The sequence below is a fragment of the Engystomops pustulosus genome, chromosome 1 (assembly GCF_040894005.1).
Source record: "Engystomops pustulosus chromosome 1, aEngPut4.maternal, whole genome shotgun sequence".
Lineage (NCBI taxonomy): Eukaryota > Metazoa > Chordata > Amphibia > Anura > Leptodactylidae > Engystomops > Engystomops pustulosus.
The window spans coordinates 64,797,125-64,824,950 of record NC_092411.1 but is presented as its reverse complement, the minus strand read 5'-3'; the positions used below and the strand labels follow the sequence as shown (position 1 = coordinate 64,824,950).

At 41.6% G+C, this 27,826-nt stretch overlaps 1 protein-coding gene across 4 annotated transcripts in view; it reads right to left on the bottom strand.

Annotated features, from left to right (window-relative positions):
• The window catches only part of KSR2 (kinase suppressor of ras 2), a 287,053-nt gene that overhangs the window by 217,057 nt on the left and 42,170 nt on the right, over positions 1-27,826 (bottom strand). For 2 of the 4 annotated variants that reach the window (XM_072142484.1, XM_072142493.1), the window contains exons 2-3: positions 26,394-26,534; positions 603-753 (exon numbers count right to left, since the gene is read on the bottom strand). In XM_072142484.1, coding sequence (XP_071998585.1) covers positions 603-753; positions 26,394-26,534 — 292 coding nt within the window. Of the gene's footprint in view, positions 1-602; positions 754-6,990; positions 7,172-26,393; positions 26,535-27,570; positions 27,615-27,826 lie in introns of those variants that run through there. The other 2 variants (XM_072142503.1, XM_072142512.1) reach the window with 2 other exon arrangements.

Below are 27,826 nucleotides of genomic sequence, written 5' to 3'. Positions count from 1 at the left end.
ATTATTATTTTTATTTTTTTCTTTCAAATTTTTTTTGGGGGGTACCAGTTAACAGGGAGCTGTTTTTTAATACAGATCACATGTAGCAGTAATCTAATGGAAACAGACCAGTACTGGTAAAGTAACCCTATTACCAGAGATATGTACACACAGACATTCAGGGAGGATACACATGGGAAGACATCGCTGATGTCACTGGATCTACAGCACGATCATGCACAGTGCTGTGACAGGGGAGTGATTTTATCAGCCCCTTTACTACGTGCACTCCTGCACACAATGCCTTACAGACAGGTCATGTGACCGGATAATGAATTACTGAGCTCCAGGCACATGACCTTACATCTGGGCCGCTAGCTGCAGCAGCAAAGGAATGTGCAGTGGCTGCAGCAAAGGGTAGAAAAGTTTAATGCCGATTTGTCCCCATGGAGCTTTTCGAAAGGAGTAAAAATGTGTTGATGTGCTCTCTACTCGTCAGTCTGCGGTGTCATTCATTTTGGGGCCCAGATAGACCTCAAATCCTATCCACAATATATGGAATTAATTTAAGCACAGACTTATTTTTGTAGTGCATTCATGATTTGTCTTATCCATCTGCTCACCTGAATTGTGCACACTCCGCAGACAGGAGAGGGAGGCATTTAAGCGGTCACATTCTTCACTGCTAGCACCAAACTTTCCCAGAGTTTCACAGACCTGCTCATCACTCATTTCTAAGAGCTCCTCCAGGGTCAGCTGCCCAGGGTCTATTTCCTGCAACAAAAGTAGAGAATTAGAGAATAGAATTACTGAAGTAACATGGGCATTATAGACAAGGATGAACATTTTTGTGCCACCACCAATGGAAATATATTAGAAGGTTAGAATGAATTATTTAGTGAACTTTTACATGCCAAAAAAAGTAGCAGCACCTACGGGATCTAACACCTTTATTCACACAGTCTATTTGTATATGAAGCGGTGTAGAAGAAGGATGTTGACAATAAAAGGGTACTGCCAAATTGCAACAAAAACATCAGCGTTTTCTGAACCAACTAATAGGAGGCACAAATACTACTAATATACTAGTATACAACAAATTCATAAGCCAGTATCAGACCCTTTGATAAATCCGGGGCAGTATATGACTGTCAGTCTTACTTTAAGACATCTTCAATAAAACAGCCCTAATATGTTTATGCTTTTGCCTGTATAGTGTGTCGGTCCATTATTAGGCTGAAGACTTGCAGACACTTTGCTACAGACGTGAACTATCTAAAGCAGCTTCTTATACAGGAGGCTGCCTGAAGACGTGAATCTAAAGCAGCTTCTTTTACAGGAGGCTGCCTGAGCAAATATTCCTATCTTGCTATTTAGGAATTCTCTATTGCTTTTGTATTCTTTTGTTGTGACCCTTTGATTTGTCACTGGACCTTCTGTATCTGCTCTGCCTGCCCTGACCTACTTTCTTGAGTTTTACAAATAAAAAAAACCTCTGCCTCAGATTTTACACTCTGCCTGGTGGCCTTCAGTGACATCTAGACCTTTAACCTAATACCAAAAGCCTAAACCCAAATTTTGGTGACATCCACTCCATCTATAATTGTTATTTACAATGTCACATATACATGCAATTTACAGGCAAAACAATGTAATATTTTATATGTTTTGTTCACATTTTCTTGGCTAATCTCATTTTACAACTTTTGCTATACAATAATTAACTCTCATCTTTTGCTTCATTTACAATCCTGCAAAATTCTGACCACAAATCTTGATGCATTAACCTGCAGCTTATTATTTTATTTTCACTTTTATATAATAAAAAACAATTGGAACATTTACATACAAAGATGGTAAAAGGGAGAAGCCTACATGTGCCTGGGGCTATAAGAGAAAAGTACTGATAGTCCCATAGGGCTCATAGAATGATAGCATGCTAGTGAATAATTAACAAATGCATAATTAACTACTCCAGAGGGACATGTAAACACTGCGTCCTGTGTTAAGTACCAGGTTCCTGGCAATGAATCTTTTTCAATAACATAGTGTAGATAAATGATCCTGGGAGATTAAGGCAATACTGAAGCCAGAAAACAAAGGATCTAATACACAAACTCCTTCTCTCCAAGTTTATTGATTCTACTGCATTATTGTTGACATTGTTACCTTTTATTTTTATTTCCGTAACAATAGCGAAAAAATTAAATATTTAGACAATATTTGGTGCTTATTGATCAGCAACATACAACAAATTCTTTGTGATTCGAGAACACAAACCAAATCTATGCAAAATTTGGGCTGACATGCATTTTAGCTATAACCTCTGCTTTTTTAAGCATTTTACAGCAATTTTGACTGGCCAAAGCATCCAAGCCCAGGCCCACTTTGTTCCACAGCCCACTACACCCACTTTAAAAAAAAATTATGTACATGGTGCGAAAAGGGCAAAATTACGGAACTGCCAAGGCATTCGCCATGTAATGATATTTTAGTGATTATAATGATATTTAATGTAGTTAATTCCAAACGGTACCACTTTTATGAAACGAAGCTTATATATTGGCTTGATTTCCACTGACCTACTACATTTTTCTGTAAAAATTGCATTACTATAAGGGAAAGGTGAAATTTACCACTATCAAATTGCAACATGATAAACCAGGGACACTTACTCTTAGATGGAGCGCCGTGAGTGTGGTAATCTTCTTATATTTGTTACCAGAGCTCCACAGTGCTGCAGCCTCACAAGCCTCACAACTTCCCCCTGCTTCATTAGCACTTCCTAAATCTCTCAGCCTGATGTTATCTCACTGCAGTAGAGGATGTTTCCGCGCACAGTGTGATGTGGAAGTGCTCCTACACAGTGTAACAGCATGTGGAGATGCTGCACAGGGAGCTCTGGTAACATCCCTGGAGCCTTTGTGATTCATTAGCATAATTTTACTCCATGGGTAACACATAAAAGCATATTACCACAGTCACAGTGCCTGGATCTGTGAGTTAGTGTCTCTGGTTTTTCATGCTTGATTTTTATAAAAAAATCTATTAAAGTGAATACAAATTTTCACGCATCCTTAATCTTTTTTTTATTATTGTCTATTTTTTATTTGGGCATAATATAGATCACTATGCAAAGGCATCATAAGACAGTCCAGTACTGCACAGGGCAGGAGACTGGCAAAAACAATAATAATGAGGTCAGAAAAGCAGCAGATACAAGCTGGATAATTTATTCTTCTTTGCAATAAACCCACAGCAAGTTGGTAAACGAAAGTTTGCATACAGACTGTTCAAATAAAATTAGCGGGTCTAGTAAAGTCAGAAAGAGCAAGTCTTCTCGGCCACATTTCCCATAAACATTCATTTTCTGAAAAATCACTGCATTTATCTCTAAACATAAGACGTATTAAGATTTTATTTTCTGCGTTCGGTAGCTAGGATGCTGCCCACACACAAGTGTGACCTGCACACACAGTCTCTGCCTACACATACTTATCCTTATAACCAACTTCAGGATTAATAGAAATTGCTTGGACCCTCGGACATTTCCGGGCCTGACGCCCACATATCTGGAAACGTGTCAGAATATAAGACAGTTTTGCATTCTGTTGTTACTTAACTCATTCGTGCTACTTGTGTGAACCGTTTCTATATGTATCTACTAAGTGATCTGTATTAAGCCACATTATGCCGATTCAACTGTGTAACAAATCCCTTTTCTCACATCAGGGTCTCATAAAGGTTCCGATTATTCCTATGTATCCATAATCCGTAAATATCCCACTAATTGCTCGCTGAAAGCATCTGCTTTATCACCAGTCTCAATGGTACCACAGCACTTAGACATCTCCTTCCATTCTCAGCGGCCTAGCTATAAGGTCTCACTTGTTAGACAAGAATAAAGTATAGGCATGGAATCACCTCATTAACTCATGTTTGGCTTATTAAAGAATGATTTTCAAAAGTATTAAGAAGTAAAGAGGAAGGTTTTTCCAACTATATCTGCACAAAAAGTTTTTCCCCTGGGCTTGCCCCTTTAATAAAACTAACAAAAAGGTTCATGATGAGGAAAGGAAATAGGTTGAAGGGCAGCAACAAAACCAGCGAGCAAAAAAAAAAAACACCCCAATAAATATGTATGGCTCTTTTTGATTGTTATAGTTCAAAATCCTGTTCACACAGTGTGGTGTTCACAACATGATGTATTCACACCAAAGCAACTGCAATTGTATCTACTTACATGTGGTATCACTCAGTCCTAAGATGGAAAGGAATGACCACCGCAAAAGTGCTCAGGAAGAAGAGATATATATATATATACTCGAGTATAAGCCTAGTTTTTCAGCACAAAAATGTGCTGGAAACCCAAACTCAGCTTATACTCGAGTAAAAAAAATATATCAAAACTCACCTGCTGCTGGCTTTATACTTGGACAGGGGGCTGGCTGTATACTGGGGGATATGGGCTGGCAGGTTATATATTGGGGGGCAGGTGCTGGCTATATATTATTAGGCAGGGTCCGGCAGCCCATATACTGGGGAGGCTGTGGCCAATGCATTTCCCACCCTCGGCTTATATTCGAGTCAATAGGTTTTCCCGGGTTTTTGTGGCAAAATTAGGGGCCTCGGCTTATACTTGGGTCGGCTTATACTCGAGTATATACGGTACCCCCCTATTTCCTATTTCATTAAAATCTCATGTAAATATGGAGAAACTTTTGAAGTGGATTTGTTGGCTTCAATAAAAACCTATTGTGAACCTTCCCTTGCTTATCTAAATTGACTTGTATATTGTAATTCCACCCTCTTATCCTCCCTTAACTCTATGATGCTGTACTTACATAATGCAAAGTGATTTGTGATTTTCCGCTCTTATTCTTTAAGGACCTCTACCATCAGGATTGTAAACCAAGCACACTGACATACTGGTGTGTGCCCCTCTGGCAGGATCTGCTCTTCTTTAAGCCTTAGTTTTTAAGAAAAAAGTTTGAAAATGATGCACATGTATTATACATATTTGTAGTCTGGAGCCCCTCAGACTCATTTGCATAAGTTTAAAAGGCTTTTTTTGTGTAAAAACCAGGGAATACGAGGATAAAAGAAGAGCAGACCTTGCCACAGGTGGTACACACCAGTATGGCCCCTTCCACACTAGCGAGTGTGATGCGATGAACTCGCATCACACTCGCAACGCAAGCTGCCGGGAACGCACGGCCCGAACGCTGCACCGCGGGAGTGAACTCAGCATGTCAGTTCACTCCCGCGGTGCAGCGTTCGGGCCGTGCGTTCCCGGCAGCTTGCGTTGCGAGTGTGATGCGAGTTCATCGCATCACACTCGCTAGTGTGGAAGGGGCCTATGTCAGTGTATTTGGCTTACAATCCTTCATCCTGGTGGTAGGTGAAAACAATCTGATCGGTGGCGGTACATCTGCTGAACTTCCACTGAACACAACGCTCACCTATTTCCATTAATTGAAGTGACAGGTTTAGAAGGTCCATCAGAAGGACATCTTTCCATTAGATATTTGAAAATATTGCTTTTATAAGACATTTTAAAGAATTCTTTATAGAAGAACATTTAAATAAATATACTTCACTCTCATAACAAATATTAACCTATAAAATAATAAAAGGAGTGAATCACACACGGGGGGCGGGAGTTTGAATAGTCTACCCTCCACTATTTGTACTACAGATCTGACACAAGATCTGTTACATACATGAATGTATAAAACTGTAAACCATACATGCTTCATTTTGCACATCTTAAACATTCTTTTTTTCAGGTAGTATTCTAATTCAATTGTTGAGCTATCTAAACATGATTATTTAATTTTTTTGTCTGTTGACATACATCCTTAAAGGGTTTCCCACTAACAACACTACTGCATTATTCACAGGATAGAGGATAATTGTCTGTTCGCTGATGATCCAACAAATCACAAGAATAGAGTTCTACAAGTACCTCATTAACATCTTTGGGACTTTCAAGACTGTGATCTACGGTTTTCCCATAGTAAATAGAGTAGTGGTTCAATATGCATACAACTTCATGGGGTATTTGAGAACATGGGTTTCTGTAATTGCTGTGGATTCAGACTCCAACAATCAGACACATGGGATAAGCCCTATTCTAGTATGTGAACTACTGTGCAGACAATTGAGCCATGCAAGTCAATAATATTTTTCATGTTTTTAATTTATTTTTACTGTAACATAAGAATTTCAACATTATGGGGCTCTGCGTCTTTCCTGTTGTTTCTATAACATCTTTACAAGCAAATGCTTTTTAGAACTTTTTAAACACCAAGAATGAAATAATCCTAAATATACTAAGCCCTGATACTAAGTATAGGAACTGTCAGAAGATAAAAAGAGCACTAACAAGAAGCTTAAATAGTCTGTTACCATCTTCACCAAATTGGAGCTGCTTACTGTCAGCACTAATAGGTGGGAGAGGAAGTGGCTGTCAAACCTAGGCTGACTTTGTATACGTTACACAAGAGTTATATATCCAAATCAGTGGGGAGCAGTCTTTAGGAAGAGACAGTTCACTGTATTATTACATAAAGGAATAGACAGGAATACAATTGCCATAGGATATAGTACTAATTTAAAGGAAATCTACCACCAGGATCAAGGATTGTAAACCAAGCATACTGACATGCTGGAGCAGGATCCGCTCTTCATTTAGCTTGTTTTGCCCTTGTTTTAAAGAAAAAATTGCTTTTCAAATTATGCAAACGGGACTGAGGGGCTGTGGGCTCCATAGATGTTAATGTCCGCTCAGGGTCATTTGCATACATTTTAAAGAATTTTTTTTTTAGAACCAAGGGCAAAAGTAACTAAAACAATAGCGGATCCTGTCAGAGGGGGCATACACCTGCATGTAAGTGTGCATGGTTTACAATCCTGGATCCTGGTGATGGATTTCCTTTAAACTAACAAACATTTTAAAATACTATGTTACTGAGGAAAAAAACAAAAAGAACATTTCAGTACAGTTACCTTAGACTGAAACACAGTCATACTCTTTATATTTACAGTGGCTTGTTTTTATGCATATATGTTGTTTGTTGCACCAAAGGCAGGGCTCAGTACAGCTTATTTCTACAATAATTGATGCCTTCTGTAGAAATAAAATGTAGAAAGAAGATAACAGGGGTACCAGCAGCCATGACAGCCACATCTAGTTCACCAGCAGCCATGACAGCCACATCTAGTTCACCAGCAGTCATGACAACCACACCGGATGCACCAACAGTCATGACAGCCACAACTGGCACACAAGCAGTCATGACAGCCACACCTGGTGTACCAACAGTCATGACAACCACACCTGGTGAACCAACAGTCATGACAACCACACCTGGTGCACCAACAGTCATGACAGCCACACCTGGTGCACCAACAGTCATGACAGCCACACCTGGTGCACCAGCAGTCATGACAGCCATATCTAGTACACCAGCAGTCATGACAGCCACACCTGGTGTACCAACAGTCATGACAACCACACCTGGTGCACCAACAGTCATGACAACCACACCTGGTGCACCAACAGTCATGACAGCCACACCTGGTGCACCAACAGTCATGACAGCCACACCTGGTGCACCAGCAGTCATGACAGCCATATCTAGTACACCAGCAGTCATGACAGCCACACCTGGTGTACCAACAGTCATGACAACCACACCTGGTACACAAACAGTCATGACAGCCACAACTGGCACACAAGCAGTCATGACAGCCACACCTGGTGTACCAACAGTCATGACAACCACACCTGGTGCACCAACAGTCATGACAACCACACCTGGTGCACCAACAGTCATGACAACCACACCTGGTGCACCAACAGTCATGACAGCCACACCTGGTGCACCAACAGTCATGACAGCCACACCTGGTGCACCAGCAGTCATGACAGCCATATCTAGTACACCAGCAGTCATGACAGCCACACCTGGTGCACAAGCAGCCATGACAGCCACACCTGGTGTACCAAAAGTCATGACAACCCCCCAGGTGCACCAGCAGTCATGACAACCACACCTGGTGCACCAACAGTCATGACAGTCACACCTGGTGCACCAACAGTCATGACAGCCACATCTAGTACACCAGCAGTCATGACAGCCACACCTTGTGCACCAACAGTCATGACAGCCACACCTGGTGTACCAACAGTCATGACAGACACGTGTGGTGCACCAACAGTCATGACAGCCATATCTAGTTCACCAGCAGTCATGACAACCACCCCAGGTGCACCAACAGTCATGACAACCACCCCAGGTGCACCAACAGTCATGACAGCCACACCCGGTGCACCAACAGTCTTGACAGCCACACCTAGTGCACAAGAAGCTAGTTTACTTACAGTTAAAAAATTAAGTTCTCTAAATTCACAGCTCCCTGAGAAACAAGAAAAGTATCTATACAGAGCTTATATCACAACCTACACAATGCTTGTTTTACTAGTGATTAAGGAGCTGGTAAATTCCCATAAAGGAAAGATTAACAACTCATTTCAACATATTATTATACAAAGTAACAGCAGCAACATTTTTTATTGCACTGTATATTATTCTTTATGAAATGACAAATAAACCAAAAAATTTGTAGACTGACTACAAATACTTGTGTATGTATCATCTTCTATGGATACCACAAGACTCTCAGCAAGTGATCTTGAAGATCTATAACTTTGTTGTGATCCACTTGTTTTCTAAAGATAATTCATTGCATTATGGTCGAGCTGCTGTATCTCTTGGTCACTGCATCTTCGCCAAGTTGATATTTCCTGGTTTGCAATGTCTCCTTAAAGTTTTTTGTATCTTAGATCTGCAATCTATTGCTATGAGTCACAAAACCTTGAGAGAGTGGTTTACTTTACATGTTTCAACACTGCCACCATGTGGGCTTCATGAGGTAGTAGCGACACATTAAGCTGCCTCTGGTGGACTTGTATAGTGCAAAACTGGTATACGAGGAACAAAAAGAAAAAAAGTCATAAGAAGAAATTAGGCAAATTAATGTTATTTGGCATTTAAAAGAAGAACTATGACCTAATCACAGCAAATAGCAGCACTTTACTGCTGCCCCTGATACCAGATAGTAGGAACAGTATTCCTGATCTGCAGGGTAGTAAGAACTGACTTATATGTGGCCACTGATGGCCCACTCCTAATACAATCAGATAAAGCACAGAGCAATCCTGGCACACAGATGTTCAGGGGGAATTATATACTAAAACCTAATATTTCACCAATGTAAAGTGAACATACATCTATCATGTATTTCATATTTTTATGTACCCCAACATCTAGTCCCCCAAACCGACGGTCCTACCTCATTTTCTGTAGTGAGCTGCTCTGCATGATGATATTGAAATGAGTCAGCGGCTCCTGTTGTATTATAAAATGACACCCTCCCCCTTCCCCCCTATTCTGCATTGTAAATTGTAACCCTGTGAATTGAGTCAAGAACTGAGTCAGGCTGCAACACCCCCTTCTCCTCATACCCTTAATAATAATAATAATAATAATAATAATAATTAATAACACCCTTTTCAGTGCTAAAGGTTAGCAGGAAGTGTGTGAGGGAGGTGTGCAAGGGGAGGAAGAGGAGGAAGGGGTTGCTGCATTGTGACTCAAGACAGCTCTGGAACACCCAGATGACTCTATTCACTGGAGTGGGGGTCATTTTATAATTCCCATGAACCACTGACTCATTTCAATATCATCATCCAGGGCATGATGATTTAAAGGGGCATTGTATAAATGAAAGATAACAAGGTTGGATGACTGTATACATGTAACCGCATTTGGCTTACTGTGTACATGTATTGAGATTGGTAACTTGTAATTCTGTATGGAACAGTGTTCTGGTGTTGTATTTCTGTACTGCGCCCAGTTCTGGTGTTGTAGACACATCTAAAAGTGCTAGAAATCATTACTGCAGTTCTTGGCGTGTTTTCCATCTAAAATTAATAAATGTGCTCTAAAATTTAGAGCTCCACTAAAAAATTTGCCCAAGGCCTCATTTAGTCTGAAACGGGCCCAACAAAATGAGATCCCCTCTTATGCTATCAATAGTTGTTTGCTGCAAAGCTAATACTAAAAGCCTCTACAGTCAATGTTTCTATACAAAAAAATTAACCGTACAGTGTCGTTTTTTTTTTAAAGTGCTCTATTTCCATTTGAGAAGGCATGAAAGTGAGTTAGTTTAGCTTTACTGAACTCCCAATAGTCAGTGAGGGAAATGCAAAATATCTCTGAATGTTTTTATATTTTGTATACAAAATAATGGCTCTATTCACATTTGCACCTGATGCTCTTTTCATTGCACTTTTATTCTCTTCAAAACAAAAAGCGCCAGGATGGTCCCTGTTGTATGTCAGGAGCGATTCATACAAGCCACGGCTATTGTTTTACATGGAAGCAGATGTAAGGAGAACTCAATCCAAGAGCAACACAGTCCTGACATACTAGAAAGTACAGTCTAGTGGAGATACAGCGCCATCTAGTGGAGACCAAAACTAACTACCGTGAAGAATCCAATTGTTCCTGTTCCAGCACAGATGCTAGATGTCTGCAATGTGCTTGTTTCATAATCATTAGGATAAAACATTTTACAGCCCATAAATTTCCATGGCCCATTATCTAAAACAAACAGCATTTTCATATATCCTAAAATATCATTTTGCAGCATGAACTTGTGTTGTTATTACAAGGTTGGAAACACAACATTCAGCTCTTATTAAGTCTTCTGTTCCCAATAATGACATTGTTTTGTTACTCAGATATGAAGCTACTTGCCCATGAAATATAAACTGTGACTATGCAATCTACTCCACCTATCTGCTGCCGTCCCATAGTCTACACTTGTATCCAAACTCATTTTAGTTGCGGAAAGGGTAAACTTTTTACTGAATGGATCGTCAACGTTTCCAATTCTTTGAAAGTTTTCATTTCTGTTCAGAATTTTCTTGTCTTAAAATTAACAAATCATCAATGTTTTTGATGATAAAAGTTACCTTCTACAGACAAAATGTGTAGACAATAGGCAATGTTCACACTACCTTTACGTCAGTGGTGGTGAACCTTTTAGAGACCGAGTGCCCAAACTACAACCAAAATCAACTTATTTTCCATGAAGTGCCAACATGGCATTTCAAGCAGTAACATATTGCTACCTGTTCTTCAACCTCATTCAATTGTATTGGCTCTCCTGAGCCAACCAATACAGTTGAAAGAAGGTGGGCAAATTCAGACTCTCATAGTAGCTTCTCTCCAGGAAGAATGGTGGGTCCAGCAGGAGGACCTCCAAGGACAATGCTGTTCTGTCAACACCTTCTCACTTTTCCCGCAGTTCCAAACAGTCAATGAAGTGTCGCTTTAAAATAGCGCTGAGAGCAGTAGTTGCCTGGGACTGTAGGAAGATTTGGTGGATTTGGCCCTGTTTGGTGAAATTGGGGCAATAGCCTGAGTGCCCACTGAAACGGCTCTGAGTGCCAACTCTGGCCCCCGTGCCATAGGTTCGCCATCACTGCTTTAGGTGATAGAGGTTCAGAACAACGACATTAAAGTTTTGATGATTGTTGGATATTTTTCGATGATTGTTGGCATTTTTCAGATGTACAGAGCATGTGCCTTTAAATTATAAACTGGCCACAGCTTCACTGGGCACAATGGCCCACATTTACTAAAGCCCTTTGCCAGTTTTCTGTTGGACTTTGCACATTCTTTGTAGTGCAAACTGCTTGCACATGTATTTAAGAAGTGTCTGCGCCACATATGTGTGGCACACGACTCATTTGTGTGGCGGCAGCACTATACCCAACGCGACACAAAATTCTGCACTAAAGGGGGTGTTACGGTGCACAGTCGGACCGTGCAACACATTTATCATGCAGAGTCCGACAGAAGAGTGTCGCGCGCTCTATGTTGGTTAATCTGGCGCCCACTGCACACTACAAAGGCAAACTGTACTTAGTTTTTGATAAACTTGGGCCAATGTGTAAGCACCAGAAAGCTGAGGTGGGCTTTAGTGAGTTAACCGCTGGCAACTTTCATCTCTGTGACCTCCAAGTTCAAGTCACAGGCAATGGTAAACTAAAGAGGTTCGGGACCCTAAAGCTAGGAGCACATGACCATGGTCGGTCCATAAATCACAGAATGTGTGTTGTGCGAATTGCAAAAAGTGACCACAGTGCAGAGGATGGGCCTCCAGGCAGCATAGTGATATATGCGGGAGCTGTCCTGTGATCGGTCTGTGGAATCTAGCCAGCCACGCTACTCGACTCACTGACCATGCTTGTGTACTTCTAGCATAAATCTTCGCTTCGTAACTGGCGCTTAAAGGCTCCAGATAACAGCTTCCTTTAAAAATAAATTCTTTTGATTGAGTTTCTGTTTTTATTTTTACGCAGAAAGAAGAAGCCTTGAGTTTTATTTTACCACTGTAGTCAATATTCAAGGATGAAAATCAGTCAAACAGAGACATTTGAAAGACTGCTGTTTTGACCAAAGAAAAACAGAAATCTGAGAGTAGCGTGACAATAGCTTCAGGCATGCAAGGTTTGGATAAAATGTACGTGAAGATTAAATTCAGAACTGAATTTAGTGTTTCAGATAAATATGCAGACATGAGTATCAGGGAACAGGATCGCATACAAGCTCAGGAGCAGGGTACAGGTTCTGAGTAGAGTTTTGGGGTTCCAGATCAGGATACAAGGTCTGAGGTTGGAGTTTAGAGTTTCCGGATCAGTTAGGATAAAAGGTTTGGGGATCCGCATCAGGTAGGAAACAAGGTTTGGGGTTTTGCATCAGGTTGAGGTTTAGGAATGATAAACGGTTCATGTTCAGGGTTCTGGATAAAGCAAGAAACAGGGCCCCTGATTAGCCAGGAAACAGGACAGGTAACAGTTCACACTGGGGTCCGGCCAACAACACAGACTGAATACAGGCTTGGGTACAAGATACAGATCAGACTGGGGTTTCGGATACTGGCTCAGGCAGGATACCAGCTCAGATACAGTTTCAAGTTCAGCGAGCAGCGATCTCAACAAAGATGGCGGCGCCCAGGAATTAATGCTAGCAGCAATCGTGGGCATTAGCAATGGATGTTTGCTGCAATATGCAGTGAACCAAACCTCTGTATAAAGAGGGCTCATCCCGTGAGCCCTCTTCATTCACCCCTTGTAGCTCTGTGAGATAGGAGATATGAGTATGTAAATGTGTGTAATTGTATAAATATGTTTCTACAAATATGTATACATTTTTTCAGGAGAAGGGGGGCCCCATGAAGAAGTTTGTCATTGGGCCCAGCCTCTCCTAGATATGCCACTGGCTATTTTCCGTTATGGGGGTTAAATATCGGGAATAACCGTTATTATATTTTGGTAGACCGGACATTTTGGGACCCGACGATACCTAACATGTTTATGACTTTTACTGTTTATTTATATTTAAATCAGTTCTAGGGAAAGGGGGGGGGTTATTAGAAGGTTTTATTTTTTTTTAACTTTTTAATTTTTTTTTTACTATTTTTCAGACCCCCGGGGGTACTTTAACCCTAGGCTTCTTTTTGCAATATGCAATATGCACCAAGCTCACCGGCTCACCAGCTATGGAGAGGGCTCAGGCCTTCAACAATCACCCGCAGCAGACGCATGATATAGTAATATGTCACGAATCGTTAAGGGGTTAAAGGATGGGGAGATACTGTCAGAATCCTCTGAGTGGACTCTGGCTGCTAAGTTTAGAGCTTTTAAGCAACACCCAGAGCTGCCTTGGTGGGAGTGGGTTGACAGATACCTTTCCACATCTGATTCCTGGAATGTTGCAGCTCATTGTAGGTCTCAGCTGTGGGTTGAGTAATGTACACTCACCGGCCACTTTATTAGGTACACCTGTCCAACTGCTCGTTAACACTTAATTTCTAATCAGCCAATCACATGGCGGCAACTCAGTGCATTTAGGCATGTAGACATGGTCAAGACAATCTCTGGAAGTTCAAACCGAGCATCAGTATGGGGAAGAAAGGTGATTTGAGTGCCTTTGAACGTGGCATGGTTGTTGGTGCCAGAAGGGCTGGTCTGAGTATTTCAGAAACTGTTGATCTACTGGGATTTTCACGCACAACCATCTCTAGGGTTTACAGAGAATGGTCCGAAAAAGAAAAAACATCCAGTGAGCGGCAGTTCTGTGGGCGGAAATGCCTTGTTGATGCCAGAGGTCAGAGGAGAATGGGCAGACTGGTTCGAGCTGATAGAAAGGCAACAGTGACTCAAATCGCCACCCGTTACAACCAAGGTAGGCAAAAGAGCATCTCTGAACACACAGTACGTCGAACTTTGAGGCAGATGGGCTACAGCAGCAGAAGACCACACCGGGTGCCACTCCTTTCAGCTAAGAACAGGAAACTGAGGCTACAATTTGCACAAGCTCATCGAAATCGGACAGTAGAAGATTGGAAAAACATTGCCTGGTCTGATGAGTCTCGATTTCTGCTGCGACATTCGGATGGTAGGGTCAGAATTTGGCGTCAACAACATGAAAGCATGGATCCATCCTGCCTTGTATCAACGGCTCAGGCTGGTGGTGGTGGTGTCATGGTGTGGGGAATATTTTCTTGGCACTCTTTGGGCCCCTTGGTACCAATTGAGCATCATTGCAACGCCACCGCCTACCTGAATATTGTTGCTGACCATGTCCATCCCTTTAAGACCACAATGTACCCAACATCTGATGGCTACTTTCAGCAGGATAATGCGCCATGTTATAAAGCTGGAATCATCTCAGACTGGTTTCCTTAACATGACAATGAGTTCACTGTACTCAAATGGCCTCCACAGTCACCAGATCTCAATCCAATAGAGCATCTTTGGGATGAGGTGGAACGGGAGATTCGCATCATGGATGTGCAGCCGACAAATCTGCAGCAACTGTGTGATGCCATCATGTCAATATGGACCAAAATCTCTGAGGAATGCTTCCAGCACCTTGTTGAATCTATGCCACGAAGAATTGAGGCAGTTCTGAAGGCAAAAGTGGGTCCAACCCGTTACTAGCCTGGTGTACCTAATAAAGTGGCCGGTAAGTGTAGAGCCTATACAATCAGCAAATAGGGGCAGCATCCAGGGGCTGAATAAATTTCCAGGGCGGTTATTGTTCTGTGACCTGACTATGTAAACCTCATCCTGATCCGGTACTTCTCTGACCTGTATACTGCTGCCAGTTTATTTTGCTGGAGAAACCCATGACATCATCATCATCGGTTTTGCATCAGACCCGATGCTATATGGCTTTTGGAGATTGGTTACAGTGCGCCAGTGGATCACTGAGTGCAGGTGGACAGGAGTTTGAGTGGTCCGGCTGGAGTTTGTTTGCGTGGGCGGGCCAGCCGGAGTTTGCGACCGCTGCGACCGCAATTGTTACGTCACTGTAAATAGCACCCAAATTCGAAAAAGTTACTTTTTTGCCATTTTGAAAAATTACAAAACAATCAATAAACGCAAAAACGAAATAGGACTTCTGCATTAAGGGGTTAAGGAGGGGCCACTGGACCCTCAGCATAGCAGAATACAGGTTGTGAAACAGGCACAGGAACATGTTTTTCATGGCTGTAGATGCCAGAGTAGGCTCTATTCCTGCCAATGTTTACAGCCAGTACAATCCCATAGATGGTACTAGGGGTTAAGTATAGTAGAGGGTAATCGCTATAGGTTTAGTACACTGGAGGTTGGCCATTAAGGTGGGATCCTTAAAGGGGCAGAACACTGTAAGCGGCCCCAAAGGGGCAATATATTGTGTGTGTTACTATGAGGGCCAAATACAGTGCTGGGAGCACAGTGTGTGATTCTAATTACTGTAGGGGACAGTGTATGTAATGCTAGCTACTGCACAGGACACCATCTGTGAAACTTACTACTGTAGTAAACACTGATTACCACACTATATATGACACCTACTACTGTAGCAGGCATTATATGTGACACTAAGGCTATTTGGCTTGTCGGTGAAATTTCAGGATATTCCTAATATACACTGTAACCATTGGTGAACTGAATGCACATATCCAACAGTTTAATGTTCCTTTAATTTTTGCACCACTTTCTGTTCTTTAACAAGGAACTTAACGGAAAATAAATAATAATCCTGGCCCTCCAACTGGTTGCTATCTCAAGTGATTTTTATTGGGGTATAAATGTGTGCAATGTTTCGGCCAAAAGTTGTAAAAAGCCGTGAGTGAGTCCATGGTCCTCCACCTCTGATACCACTGCGAGGAACCTAAATTTGGATATACCTCTTATTCTGAGATTTTGGTTTCTCTGTTTATGCTTTTTGACTCGAGTCAAAGAAAAAATTAAAGTCAACACCCACCTTTCCGGCATCCCCACAGGTCTTCTCTATTTCAGTTGGCAGCGGCAGGTGCGTGCTAGCGGCCGCGCAGCTATGACATCAGCCGCCACTGACATCACATCACAGTGTGTGCTGGCCAGGCCGTATGCATGGTCCCATCGGTGACCTGGAGCTGAAGCAAGAAGAGGACCTGCCCAAGGCATCGGAAAAGTGAGTATTTTTTTTGTGCTGCCAAAACTGGGGGCTGGCAGCCATTATACTACACAGGGCTTGCTATACACTATTGGGGGCTGACTGTCTATATACTAAAGGGGGCTGGTATTATACTACACAGGGCAGGCTATATACTAAAGGGGTCTAGCTTTATACTAAAGGGGGCTGGCTGGCTATATACTACAGGGGGCTGGCAATATACTACAGGGGGCTTGTTACATAATAAAGGGGGATGGGTGGCTATATACTACAGGGGGCTGGCTATATACTTGAGGGGGCTAGCTGGCTATATACTATAGGGGGCTGGCTGGCTATATACTAAAGGGGGATAGCTATATAATAAAGGTGGCTGGCTATATACTAAAGGGGGATGGCTGGCTATATACTACAGGGGGTTGGCTGGCTTTGTACTAAAATGGGATGGCTGGATATATACTACAGGGGAATGGCTGGCTATACACTACAGGGGGCTTGCTGACTATATACTGGGAGGCTGTGACCAATGCATTTCCCACCCTCGGCTTGTACTTGAGTCAATTCCTAGTTTTTGGTGGTAAAATTAAGTGCCTGGGTTTCTTCTCTTGCCAGCTTATACTCGGGTATGTAAGGTAAATGTATTTGATTTATTGTAGTGCTTGACAAAGGCCTCAAGGGGGCCGAAATGTTGCACACATTTATACCACAATAGAAAATCACTTGAGCCAGAAACCAAATAAAGTACCATGATTATTATTTATTCGCCTATATGGGGTTGGCACCCGTCAACATAAGGAGTGTGTCCAAGATATTGATATACGAAGGAGCTTGAAGGGGTTGTCCTGGATTTTAAAACTAGTTATATATATATATATATATAGCTGTGGAGGCTATAAAAACTATAGACCACTTATACTCACCTCCTCCAGCTCTTTTGTTTATTCATGGTGCCACCAGTTTACAGAACCTGGTGGTTCAGTCGGGTCCACAGCCATGCACCTGCTACAGCATGAGTTTCGGGCTATAGTTATTATATAGCTACTAAAAAAGTTTTTTTTATAAAGGTAAGAGCCTAGGTAAGAGCAGTGAAGAAACACCCAATCCTGTGTGCATATAGAGAAAACTCCAGATGGTAAACCATCACTGCAGGACTCCACCAATCTGGGCTTCATGGCAGAGTGCAAAAAGGTTTAAAAAATCATGCTAGACTGCAGGTAGGCCTTTTATTGGGTTTTGGTGCAAGATGATTGGAGTTCTGTCAAATCAGCCACGAGTTTTGTCAAATCAGCCACAACATCAGCTATGAAAATTGATTGTTTTAGGTAGATTTTTTTCCACCTATGATAGGGGAAAGGCCTTCAGTTTATATTTTAAAATTACTAGCAATACAGAGATGAAAGGAAAACTTTCTGTTTGTTCATGTCCATGTGTCTTGTTTAACTTCTGTTGCTGTGCAACTTAGAATGAACCTTGGAGAAATGCTACTGTGCAGAGGCAGGGCCGGATTAAAGGAGGGGCTCACGGGGCTCGAGCCCCAGGGCCCCCACCACTTTCACTTTTTAAGGGGCCCCAACCAGTTTCGGACAGTCAGCGACTTAGCTCTGCTCTGTGTCTCTGTGCACAATGCGCAGCTGCCGGTGGCCGCTCGCAATGCACATAAGGGTCTAGGTTTACAGCTGTGACAGTGAGACACAGCTCCCTTCGCTGGGGGAGATCACCATTTTCTACAGGGGACTGGCGGCTATAGTCTACAGGGGGCTGGAGGCTTTATACTACAGGGGTCTGGTGGCTTTATACTACAGGGGGCTGGCAGGCTATATACTACAGGGGGCTGGCAGGCTATATACTACAGGGGGCTGGCAGGCTATATACTACAGGGGGCTGGCAGGCTATATACTACAGGGGGCTGGCAGGCTATATACTACAGGTAGGCTGTCAGGCTATATACTACAGGTAGGCTGTCAGGCTATATACTACAGGGGGGCTGGCAGGCTATATACTACAGGGGGGCTGGCAGGCTACTAACCTCCAAAATCATTGTTGGAAGGGCCCCCACCAGTTTGCGCGCAGGGGCCCCCACCACCCTTAATCCGGCCCTGTGCAGAGGTGCTGTACACAAATGAGAGTAGTAGTACTGTGCAGTGTCCATATATGCAGTAATAGTACTGTGAAAAGCTCATATGCATAGAATAGGAGTAGTGGTCATGTGCGTAGCCTTCACATGCAAGAAAGGAGTAGTAGTGCTGTGCTACAGCCATAAAATGAAGATGAAATAGTAATATGTAGGACCCTTGCAGAATAAGGGCAGAAGTACTGCGCAACGCTCATATATATAAAATAAGAGTAGTAATGTGCAGTGCCAATATGAGGAGTGCAGGGCTGGATGGTCTTCTCATTATATGCACCTTCAAACTTGGTGGGGCATTTGCGCAAGATTATAATCTTCTATGGAATATGGACATATTTTAGCTGCTAGACGCCCCTTTAGATGCATTGTATAAAATTAACTAGAGCAGCATCTTGTAATAGAGGGTTCCTACACACGTTGGCCCAGATTTATCAATAGTTGGGCAGTTTGTGGAGTTTGCCTCACTAATATGCAGGTGGCGCACAGTCTGAAATTATCTGGAACCCCCTGAACTGCTGGGGAAGTGTGCACCTTTAACATTTATTTACAAAAAAAGGCCTTAAATGGCCTCACTAAGACCCATTGGTCAGGAAAAGTGATATAAAATCGAAATCTGTATTATTATCTCTTAAAAGGTTTTGAGAATACCAATGCACACAGAAGATTATTAAAAATCTACAGAGAGTAGAGCCTATCAGAGTCCTTTGAGAGTGTATGAGGTGTTGGTTTGGAACAGTATCCGATTGAGCAGTTGTGCTCTTTTTGTATTTTTATTGGTAGTTGGAAGGGTGCCAATATATTTATTCCGATACAAAGTATCTCTTTATTGTATTCAATTGGCAACATACAATGTATCCTTTTCCTATGAGACACATAGGCCACAATATTTTTTTTTTCACCTTTAACACACAGCGTAAAACAAAACTCTTAAATGGTACACTCTGACTAACCAGTAACACGCCCCTTTAGGTGCACATTGTCGGCACAGTGCAACTGCAGCACAAAACTGGTGCAAACACTTCATAAGTTTACATGTGCAAGCTCGAAAGACATTCTTTTCAGTGCAAGGTCAGACGGTAAACTGGAGCAGCCAATTTAATATACACGGACCAAAAGATGCATAATGTTCTTCCAGCAGACTTTGGATTAAAACCTACATATGATATATCAGTCATTGTAAATATCCTTCCATGTCTAGTGTCTTTCTAAGGATTGCCAGCCACGATTCTCAGACTGTAACTAGACTCTGGCATGAGTCCTGTATCTTACATGACTAAAGCATATCTGTAGAGCGTTTATGTAGTGTGGGTGTGTTTATTCATGTATATGTTCTCGGGAGATATCTGGCTGCCGCATCTTCTGTTTACAGCCTCCGCATGGGTTGCTTGTAAGCTATATCAATATTGATATTCATTCATGCTGTGTGGCACTCAGTCTCTCATTGGGTCTGTGTCTGTAGGCATGTTACCTTCTCGGGCAGGCATAGCCACTGGCTCTCCCTTTCTTTCGTCAGCCCTACTAACACTTCTTCTTGGACTGGTCACCCTTCTCCTTTGTCTCGCGGCCCCTCGGATGTGCTTATGTCCTCAGCAAATCACGTGACCAAAAAGATTTTAAGCATGCCAATTCCTGTGAAAGCTTTCAACATTCCTACCTCTTGACGGTGCCCATGTTTCTGGATTAGGCTCATTCTGTTGACTCATTCTCAACCTACTGATCTTTCATGTTAACTCCAGCTTACCTTTAACAATGAATCTGTGCTGTCCACCTCACATTAAGAGTTCAAGTTGGAATTTGAGGAGTCAGAAACTTTGCCCGGTTTATGACCACCATCATATGGAAATGACAGCAAGAGTGATTTTGAGTGATTCTCCTTTCGCCCAGGAGAATGTAACATACTGTAATGAGTGGATGGACCAGTAGATCACAAATTTATACAGTGTGTACGGATAACATTCAGACCCCTTTAAATGTTTCACTCTTTGTTTTATTGCAGTCAATTGGTAAGATCAAAAAAGCTCTTTTTTTGCTCATTAATATACACTCTGCACCCCATCTATACATAAAAAAATGAAATGTAGATATTTTTGCTAATTGATTAAGAAAAACTGAAATATCACATGGTCATAAGTATTCAGACTCTTTGCTCAGTATTGAGTAGAAGCAACTTTTTAGCTAGTACAGCCAATGAGTCAACAAGTTTTTGACACCAGAATTTCTCTCCAGAGATGCTCAATTGGGTTTAGATTCAGGCTGTGGCTGGGCCATTCATGTACAGTTACAGAGTTGTTCTGAAGCCACTGCTTTGTTATTTTAGCTGTGTGCCTAGGGTCATTGTCTTGTTTGAAGATGAACCTCAGCCAAATCTCAGATCCAGAGCACTGTGGAAGAGGTTTTCATCCAGGATATCTCTGCACTTGGCCGCATTTATCTTTCCTTCATTTGCAACCAGTCATCCTGTCCCTGCAGCTGAAAAACATCCCCATAGCGTGCTACCGCCACCACCATGTCTCACTGTTGGGATTGTATTTGGCATTTGAGGATCAGTGCCTGATTTGCTCCACACATACCTCTTAGAATTAACACCAAAAAGTTCAATCTTCATCTCATCAGACCAGAGAATCTTATTTCTCATTTCTCTGGGAGTCCTTCATGTGTTTTTTTTTTGCAAACTGTATGCGGCTTTCATATGTCTTGTACATCCATGGCTTCCGGCACACTCTGCCATAAAGCCCTGACTGGTGGTGAGCTGCAGTGATAGTCAACTTTATGGGCAGTGGTTAGCACTACAGCCATGCAGTGCTCGGGTCCTGGGTTCAAGTCCCATCCAGGTCAACAACTGCAAAGAATTTGTTTCTGTGGGTTTCCTTTGGATCCTCTGGTTTCCTCCCACACTCCAAAACATACTGGTAGGTTAATTAGATTGTGAGCCCCATGAGGACAGGGACTGATTTGGCAAGTGCTGTGCAGCGCTGCGTAATATGTGTGTGCTATATAAATAAAGAAATTATTATTATTAATGTGGAACTTTCTCCCATCTCCCTATTAAATCTCTGGAGCTTAGCTGTTTATTTATATTTATATCAGTTCTAGGAAAAGGGGGTTGATTTGAATTTTTATGTTTTTTAATTATCATTTTTTAATTATCATTTATTATTACTTTTTTTATACTTTAACCCTAGGTTGTCTGATCGATCCTACCATATACTGCCATACTAAAGTATGGCAGTGTATGGGGATTTTCCACCTCATTCATTAAAATGTGCAAATCGCACATTGTAATGAATGGATTAAAACGAGACAGCCTCGGGTCATTGCGACGATTGCCATGCGCTGCCATCTTTTTGAAGCGGTCGGGAGCATTGCTGGCGGTGATCACGGGGATAACACCAACTAGCACCATGTGTTACCGGTAAGTCTTTGCTGAAATATGCTACCTACCATTTGATTTGATGCATTATGAGGCAAACATACCTTGAGAATGCTGTAGTTACACTGATGCTGGATCATATCTTGGTTAATCCCTGAGCTGAGTGGTTTTGCTGAAAAAATAATTATATCATTCAGGACCTAGGGAAAGCTGGGTCAGGCTGGCTGCCTAGATCAACACATTAGACACGGAGCTTGTAATTACAAATGAAGGTTAGTCCAGACAGGACTAATCAACCTCAGCTGGATCACTCATACACAGCAACTGGGGGATGGTGCAGCGATTGTTTATTCTACCTTCAGGCACAACCCAGGGATTACATCATGCTCTCCTGCAGTGAAGAACTCACATGCTAGGAGAAGTGCTGAACTTCAGCCATAGAAGCGACAGCGCTTCATTAACATAATATTATATCCGTTTTATCAGTAAAACCACTCAGCACAGGATTAACCAAGATATGATCCTGCATCAGTGTAGCTACAGCATTCTCAACGTATGTTTGCTTCATAATGCATCAAATCAAATGGTAGGTTTCCTTTAAAAAATGCTCTAAAAAGTGATTTAAAAAATGTTACATGCTCCAAAATAATGACCACTAAAAAGAACAACGCTTCTTTTAAAAATATGAAAAGACCATTTTCACCAAATTACTTTTTATTTAGTAAAATTGGCAAAAAAATTGGTAAAAATCTAAATAAATGAGGTATTTTCAGAATCGTGGCAACCCATAGAATATGGTAAACAGCCCAAAAAAAATCTTCCTAAAAATTTGATGATTTTCATTTCCTCCACCAACAAACAGTTAATAAAATCTCACCAATTAGCTATAGATGCCCCAAAATTATGCAACAGAAAAGTGCATCTCATGTGGCAAAAAATAAGCCCCTATATGTCCTTCCATTCTATGCCCGGCCATGTGCCTATACAGCAGGATACCACCACATATGGTAATGCACCTCCATTTTGTTTTAACCCCTATAAAACACCTAAAGGGTTAACAAACTTCTTAAAAGTGCTTTTTAATTTTAATTTAGTTAATTTAATTTACGAGACTAGATATTATTTATTCTAAGCCTCATAACATTCTATTAAAACATGTGAAATGTTTAAATTTCAACCATGCCAACATAAAGCAGACATTTGGGAAATGTAAGTTATGAATTAACTGCTATGACTACGACTATCTGCTTAAAAGATAGAGAATTTAGAACTTTGAAAATAAAAATAAATGTTGCTAAATTTTTGTCAAATTTCGTTTTTTTTCATAACTAAACACAAAAGATATTATCTAAATTTTTAAACTAATTTGAAAGTCCCCCAAATCCCCTGGATATGTTATGGAGTTCCAAAGCTATAACCACTTATAGACTGAGCCCCAAAGGGGATAATGAGCAAAAAAATAGCTAATTTAGTCTTACCTTTTGGCTGCAATGAAACAAAGAGTGAAAAATATAAAGGGGTGTGTATACTTTCTATACCCACTGTATGTTTATTGCCATTATTAACATGTTTTGGAGTCCCAAGCCAAAACTTTTGTGACACATTTTAATGTTAATACCTATACATAGGATAAATATAAGTATAAATATTCAATATATGTTCCATATAACCCCTATTTGCAGTGTTACATAAAGAATTGTTGCATTAGGCAGTGTTAAACATTCCCAGCAAGTGTAACTGCATGTCCCAGCCATCTACTAGTGGCAATGCCAACCCAAAGACCATCACATCATAGTGTACCAAGGTATCTATAATGTTTCCATAATGCTGCAAACTGGACCAAAACAAAGTGTGAGCTTATGCTAAAAGTTATAAATGAGAATTCAGAACTTTACTCTGAAATAACTTGTTCAAGGGAAATAGATACCAAACTCTGTAATTGAGATTAATAATTGACGTGTATACAATACTTGGCGAGTCCTATTTTTCAATGGAGAGCTTAAACTTAGAGACAATGGGGGATATTTATCAGGACCTCTGCGCACCGCCAGTGGCGCAGAGGCCTTGAAATAATCGCAGATGCTAGCTTATTGCTAGCTTTTGCGATTATTTTCCCCAATCCGCCTCTTCATGTATCGGGCTGCGTATTTGCAGCGGCGGGGCTATCATACGCTGGCGCACAAGCGTATGATCAATATCCCCCAATGCTCCAGGGGAAAAGGTATGTAAATTAAGAAGAAAATTATTTTATATACTGTATGTTATTTGGGATAAAATAGAACGGCCACATCCATAATTCAGTGCAATGTAGAGTTTATTGCGTGGCGATACAACTGTCCAACTTCCATATCCCATCATTAATGTGTAAGTTTATAAAGCATAAAATTAACAAGCAAATAATTGCTAATCAGCAATCATAAAATTGAGTTTAAGGGAACCTGTCAGCAGGTTTTATCCCATTAAACTACTAGTTAGGGAGTGAAATATTCTTTCTACATTCCCTCTTTTATGTGAAATCTGACATGTTTGCCTATAAAAAAACTCCCCCAAAGTCATGCAAATATGACTCTTCTCACCTCATTTTCACAAGTTTAGTGGTTGCAAGGGCAGTGTCATTTAATAAGCTTGTATGGGGGTTTTTCTGTAAAGTACGAAGTATGTGCAGTGGCTAACATTCTTAATAGATGGGTTATCTTCTTGTTTAAACCTTCTAAAGTAAGATTAAAGAAGCTAGTAGTTTTGCTCCATTTTTTTCCTCCTGACTCCCATTGCACACAGACAAGCTATTACCTAATATGAGCAATAGGAGCAGTCCCTTTTTAATTATGTATTGTTTTTAAACTTGCACGTGTGTAAATAATCATTTTTGTATGTATCACTTTGACGACGAACAATATGTATACCTCATTTCCGCTATGAAACATAGCGTCTAGGGTTGCTGGGCTACTGGAGCAGTGACACCCCACCGGCTCAATTAATAGCCAGGTGGGAACGCCACTTCCGCAGAGGCTAGAGAAAGCGCCGGACGGCGCGAAACGGCTGTCGCCTTTGCATGTACCCCTGCTCCCCTCTCTACCCCATGTTGGCACATATGCCGAATGTACTTTTATCTTGCATGAAATAAAGAAGACAACGCTTTTCCGGGTGAGTGCTGCCGTTTTCTGTTCATTTTGCACTAATAAGCTTGTATGTTTAGTTCTATAGAACCCGGACACATGATTTTTGTCTCATATTAAAGAAAAGAAACTTATCTTTTAGAACCCATCAAACTTACACTTCTGTGAGCTACAAAACTGGACATACAGGCAGTTAAATATTGTCCGGAACTGGATCTTTATCTGCAGCTAACATTTCCTACTATGGCCCTGATTTATTAAAAGTAGTGCAGTATTATGTCTCTCTAAGGTGCACCAGATCATTGGAAACTCGGTCTTCATTAATCTGGCGCACCCTGCACTGATCAGGAAGTGCGCCCCAACATTTTTTAGTGCTCCTTTAACATACAGTGCACCACATTCACCAAAAGTTGTGCACGATCTTCATTAATCTGGCGCACTCTGCACCCTATATTTATAGGCAGTACTGCACAGAGCTTGCCAAATCAGTCCCTGTCCCCATGGGGATTACAATCTAATCAACCTACTAGTATGTTTTGGAGTGTGGGAGGAAACCAGAGGACTCAGAGGAAACCCACTACAAACTCTTTGCAGATGTTGGCCTGGATGGGACTTGAACCCAGGACCCCAGCGCTGAAAGGCTGTAGTGCTAACCACTGTGCCACTATGCTGCCCAGATAATTATTTTTAGTGCAAAGTGAGTAGTAAATGTGGCGCACAGTATGAATCGACACCGGAAATCCCCTTAAGGTGCAGAATTTTCTGTTTTGTCAGACACAGAGCAGCCATGACACAACACTTTATAAATAAGTGCGTTAGCAGTTTGCACGTTATTTTCAATGCAAAATTCAGACAGAAAACTGGCACAACCACACATACTTTAATAAATGTGGCCAATGTATTAAGCTGTCTGTATTTCATATTCTACCTGAAGGGATCCGTCATTTAGTTGGGTAAAACCTGGTTTAAAGACAGCTGGAAGGGAAGATACAGTAGTTGGAGTTGTATATGGAATAGCATCACTGTTCATATTGATAGCCTTATAAATATCACGTCACTTAATATATCGAGCCCATCAGGTGGGGGAAGTATCACAACCGGATATGTCAATGTACACATGGTTTTTGGAACTACTTATAAACAGCCCAGCATACTCCACTTAGTGCATAGGCGTTACCTGCTCCCTCATAGAGAGTGTGACATATTTACTGCCCTAGCCTGATATGTGCCATTACCTCCATGACTTCTTTGCGGATGTCGACAATCCTGAACCAGTGCATAAGTTGTGGGAATCCCTCGAGCTCTGCATTCCGCTCTTGTAGAGCCACTTTCCTCTTGCAGGACAGCTGCCGACTGAAGTACTTCACTAACTTGCTCTGGAAAGAGAGAAAAGTCATTCAGTACTAGACATAAAGAAAAAGATCATGGAAAAAGGATTACTAACATTATTTGTGCTGTTTCAGACAACGATAGTACATGAGTACAGTGTTCTCGCTCAGGGACTGACCACAGTACCGAGGACAGGACAAAGGACTGCTGGGGCATGGGAGTAACCCATGTATCCATGCAGCCACTCATTGGAGTACCGGGAGTACCGGGCTTAGCTATGTCATAGAATTATACCCATGACATTTATGATGAGGTCAAGAGACCCTGAGTTCTTGTGATCTGTTCAGACATTTGGATGAGGGAAAACTGAAAATTACTAGAGAACTCCCTTAAAGAGGTTATCCGGGTTTAAAAAATTTCTTATGGCCGGGCTGGGGCTATTTAAACACAATAAACATGTACTTACCTCCTCCGGTGCTGCCGATGTCCCGCGCCTCGGCCGGTCTTCTCGGTGCGCCGGTTTCATTACAAGTGTGCACAGAGAGCTTCCGGCCGGATGCTCCCATGCGACACCATCTCCCAGCGCTTACAACGCTGAAAGATAGGGACGGATGGGAGGAGCCGGCCACATCGCGGACCGGAAGCTCCCTGTGTGCGGCTTCTGTGCCCCTGTAAACAAACAGGGGCACGGATCGAAGGGACCACGGCGCGGGACATCAGCGGCGCCGGACGAGGTAAGTCCATGTTTATTATGTTTAACTAGCCCTCCCCAGCCCGGTCGTAGGTAATTTTTAAAACCCGGATAACCCCTTTAATAGAAAACTTGTCTCAGATGGTGGACACAAAATATCTGTATACTTCATGGACAGCCTTAGCGAGATAATATCACAACATCACAGATGAATCACTATAAAAGTTTACACTAATTTTTCAATACTCAAGAAAAAATGAATTTCAGCTGTTTGGTTCTTTCAAAGATTATATTCTTAAAAAAAGGAATTGAGGAAAGCCCATCCAATATTCACTCCAACTCTACTAAAGCAAGAAGGAACATGAGTGTAACTGGTAGCCATGGGGCCTCACAGCAAAACTTGGAATGGATCCGTCAGTACAACATGACATACATAAAACATGCCACAGTACAGAGAAAATCATACAGAGATAATAATTCCAGTGATGTCACAGTACAGTGATAATACACAAAGCACTGTCACAGTACAGGGATAGTAAACAGGGATGTCCCAGTACAGGGATAATACAAACATTGATGTCATTGCAGTGATATCACAGTACAGGGATTATACATACAGTGATAGCACAGTGCAGGGATAATGCACAC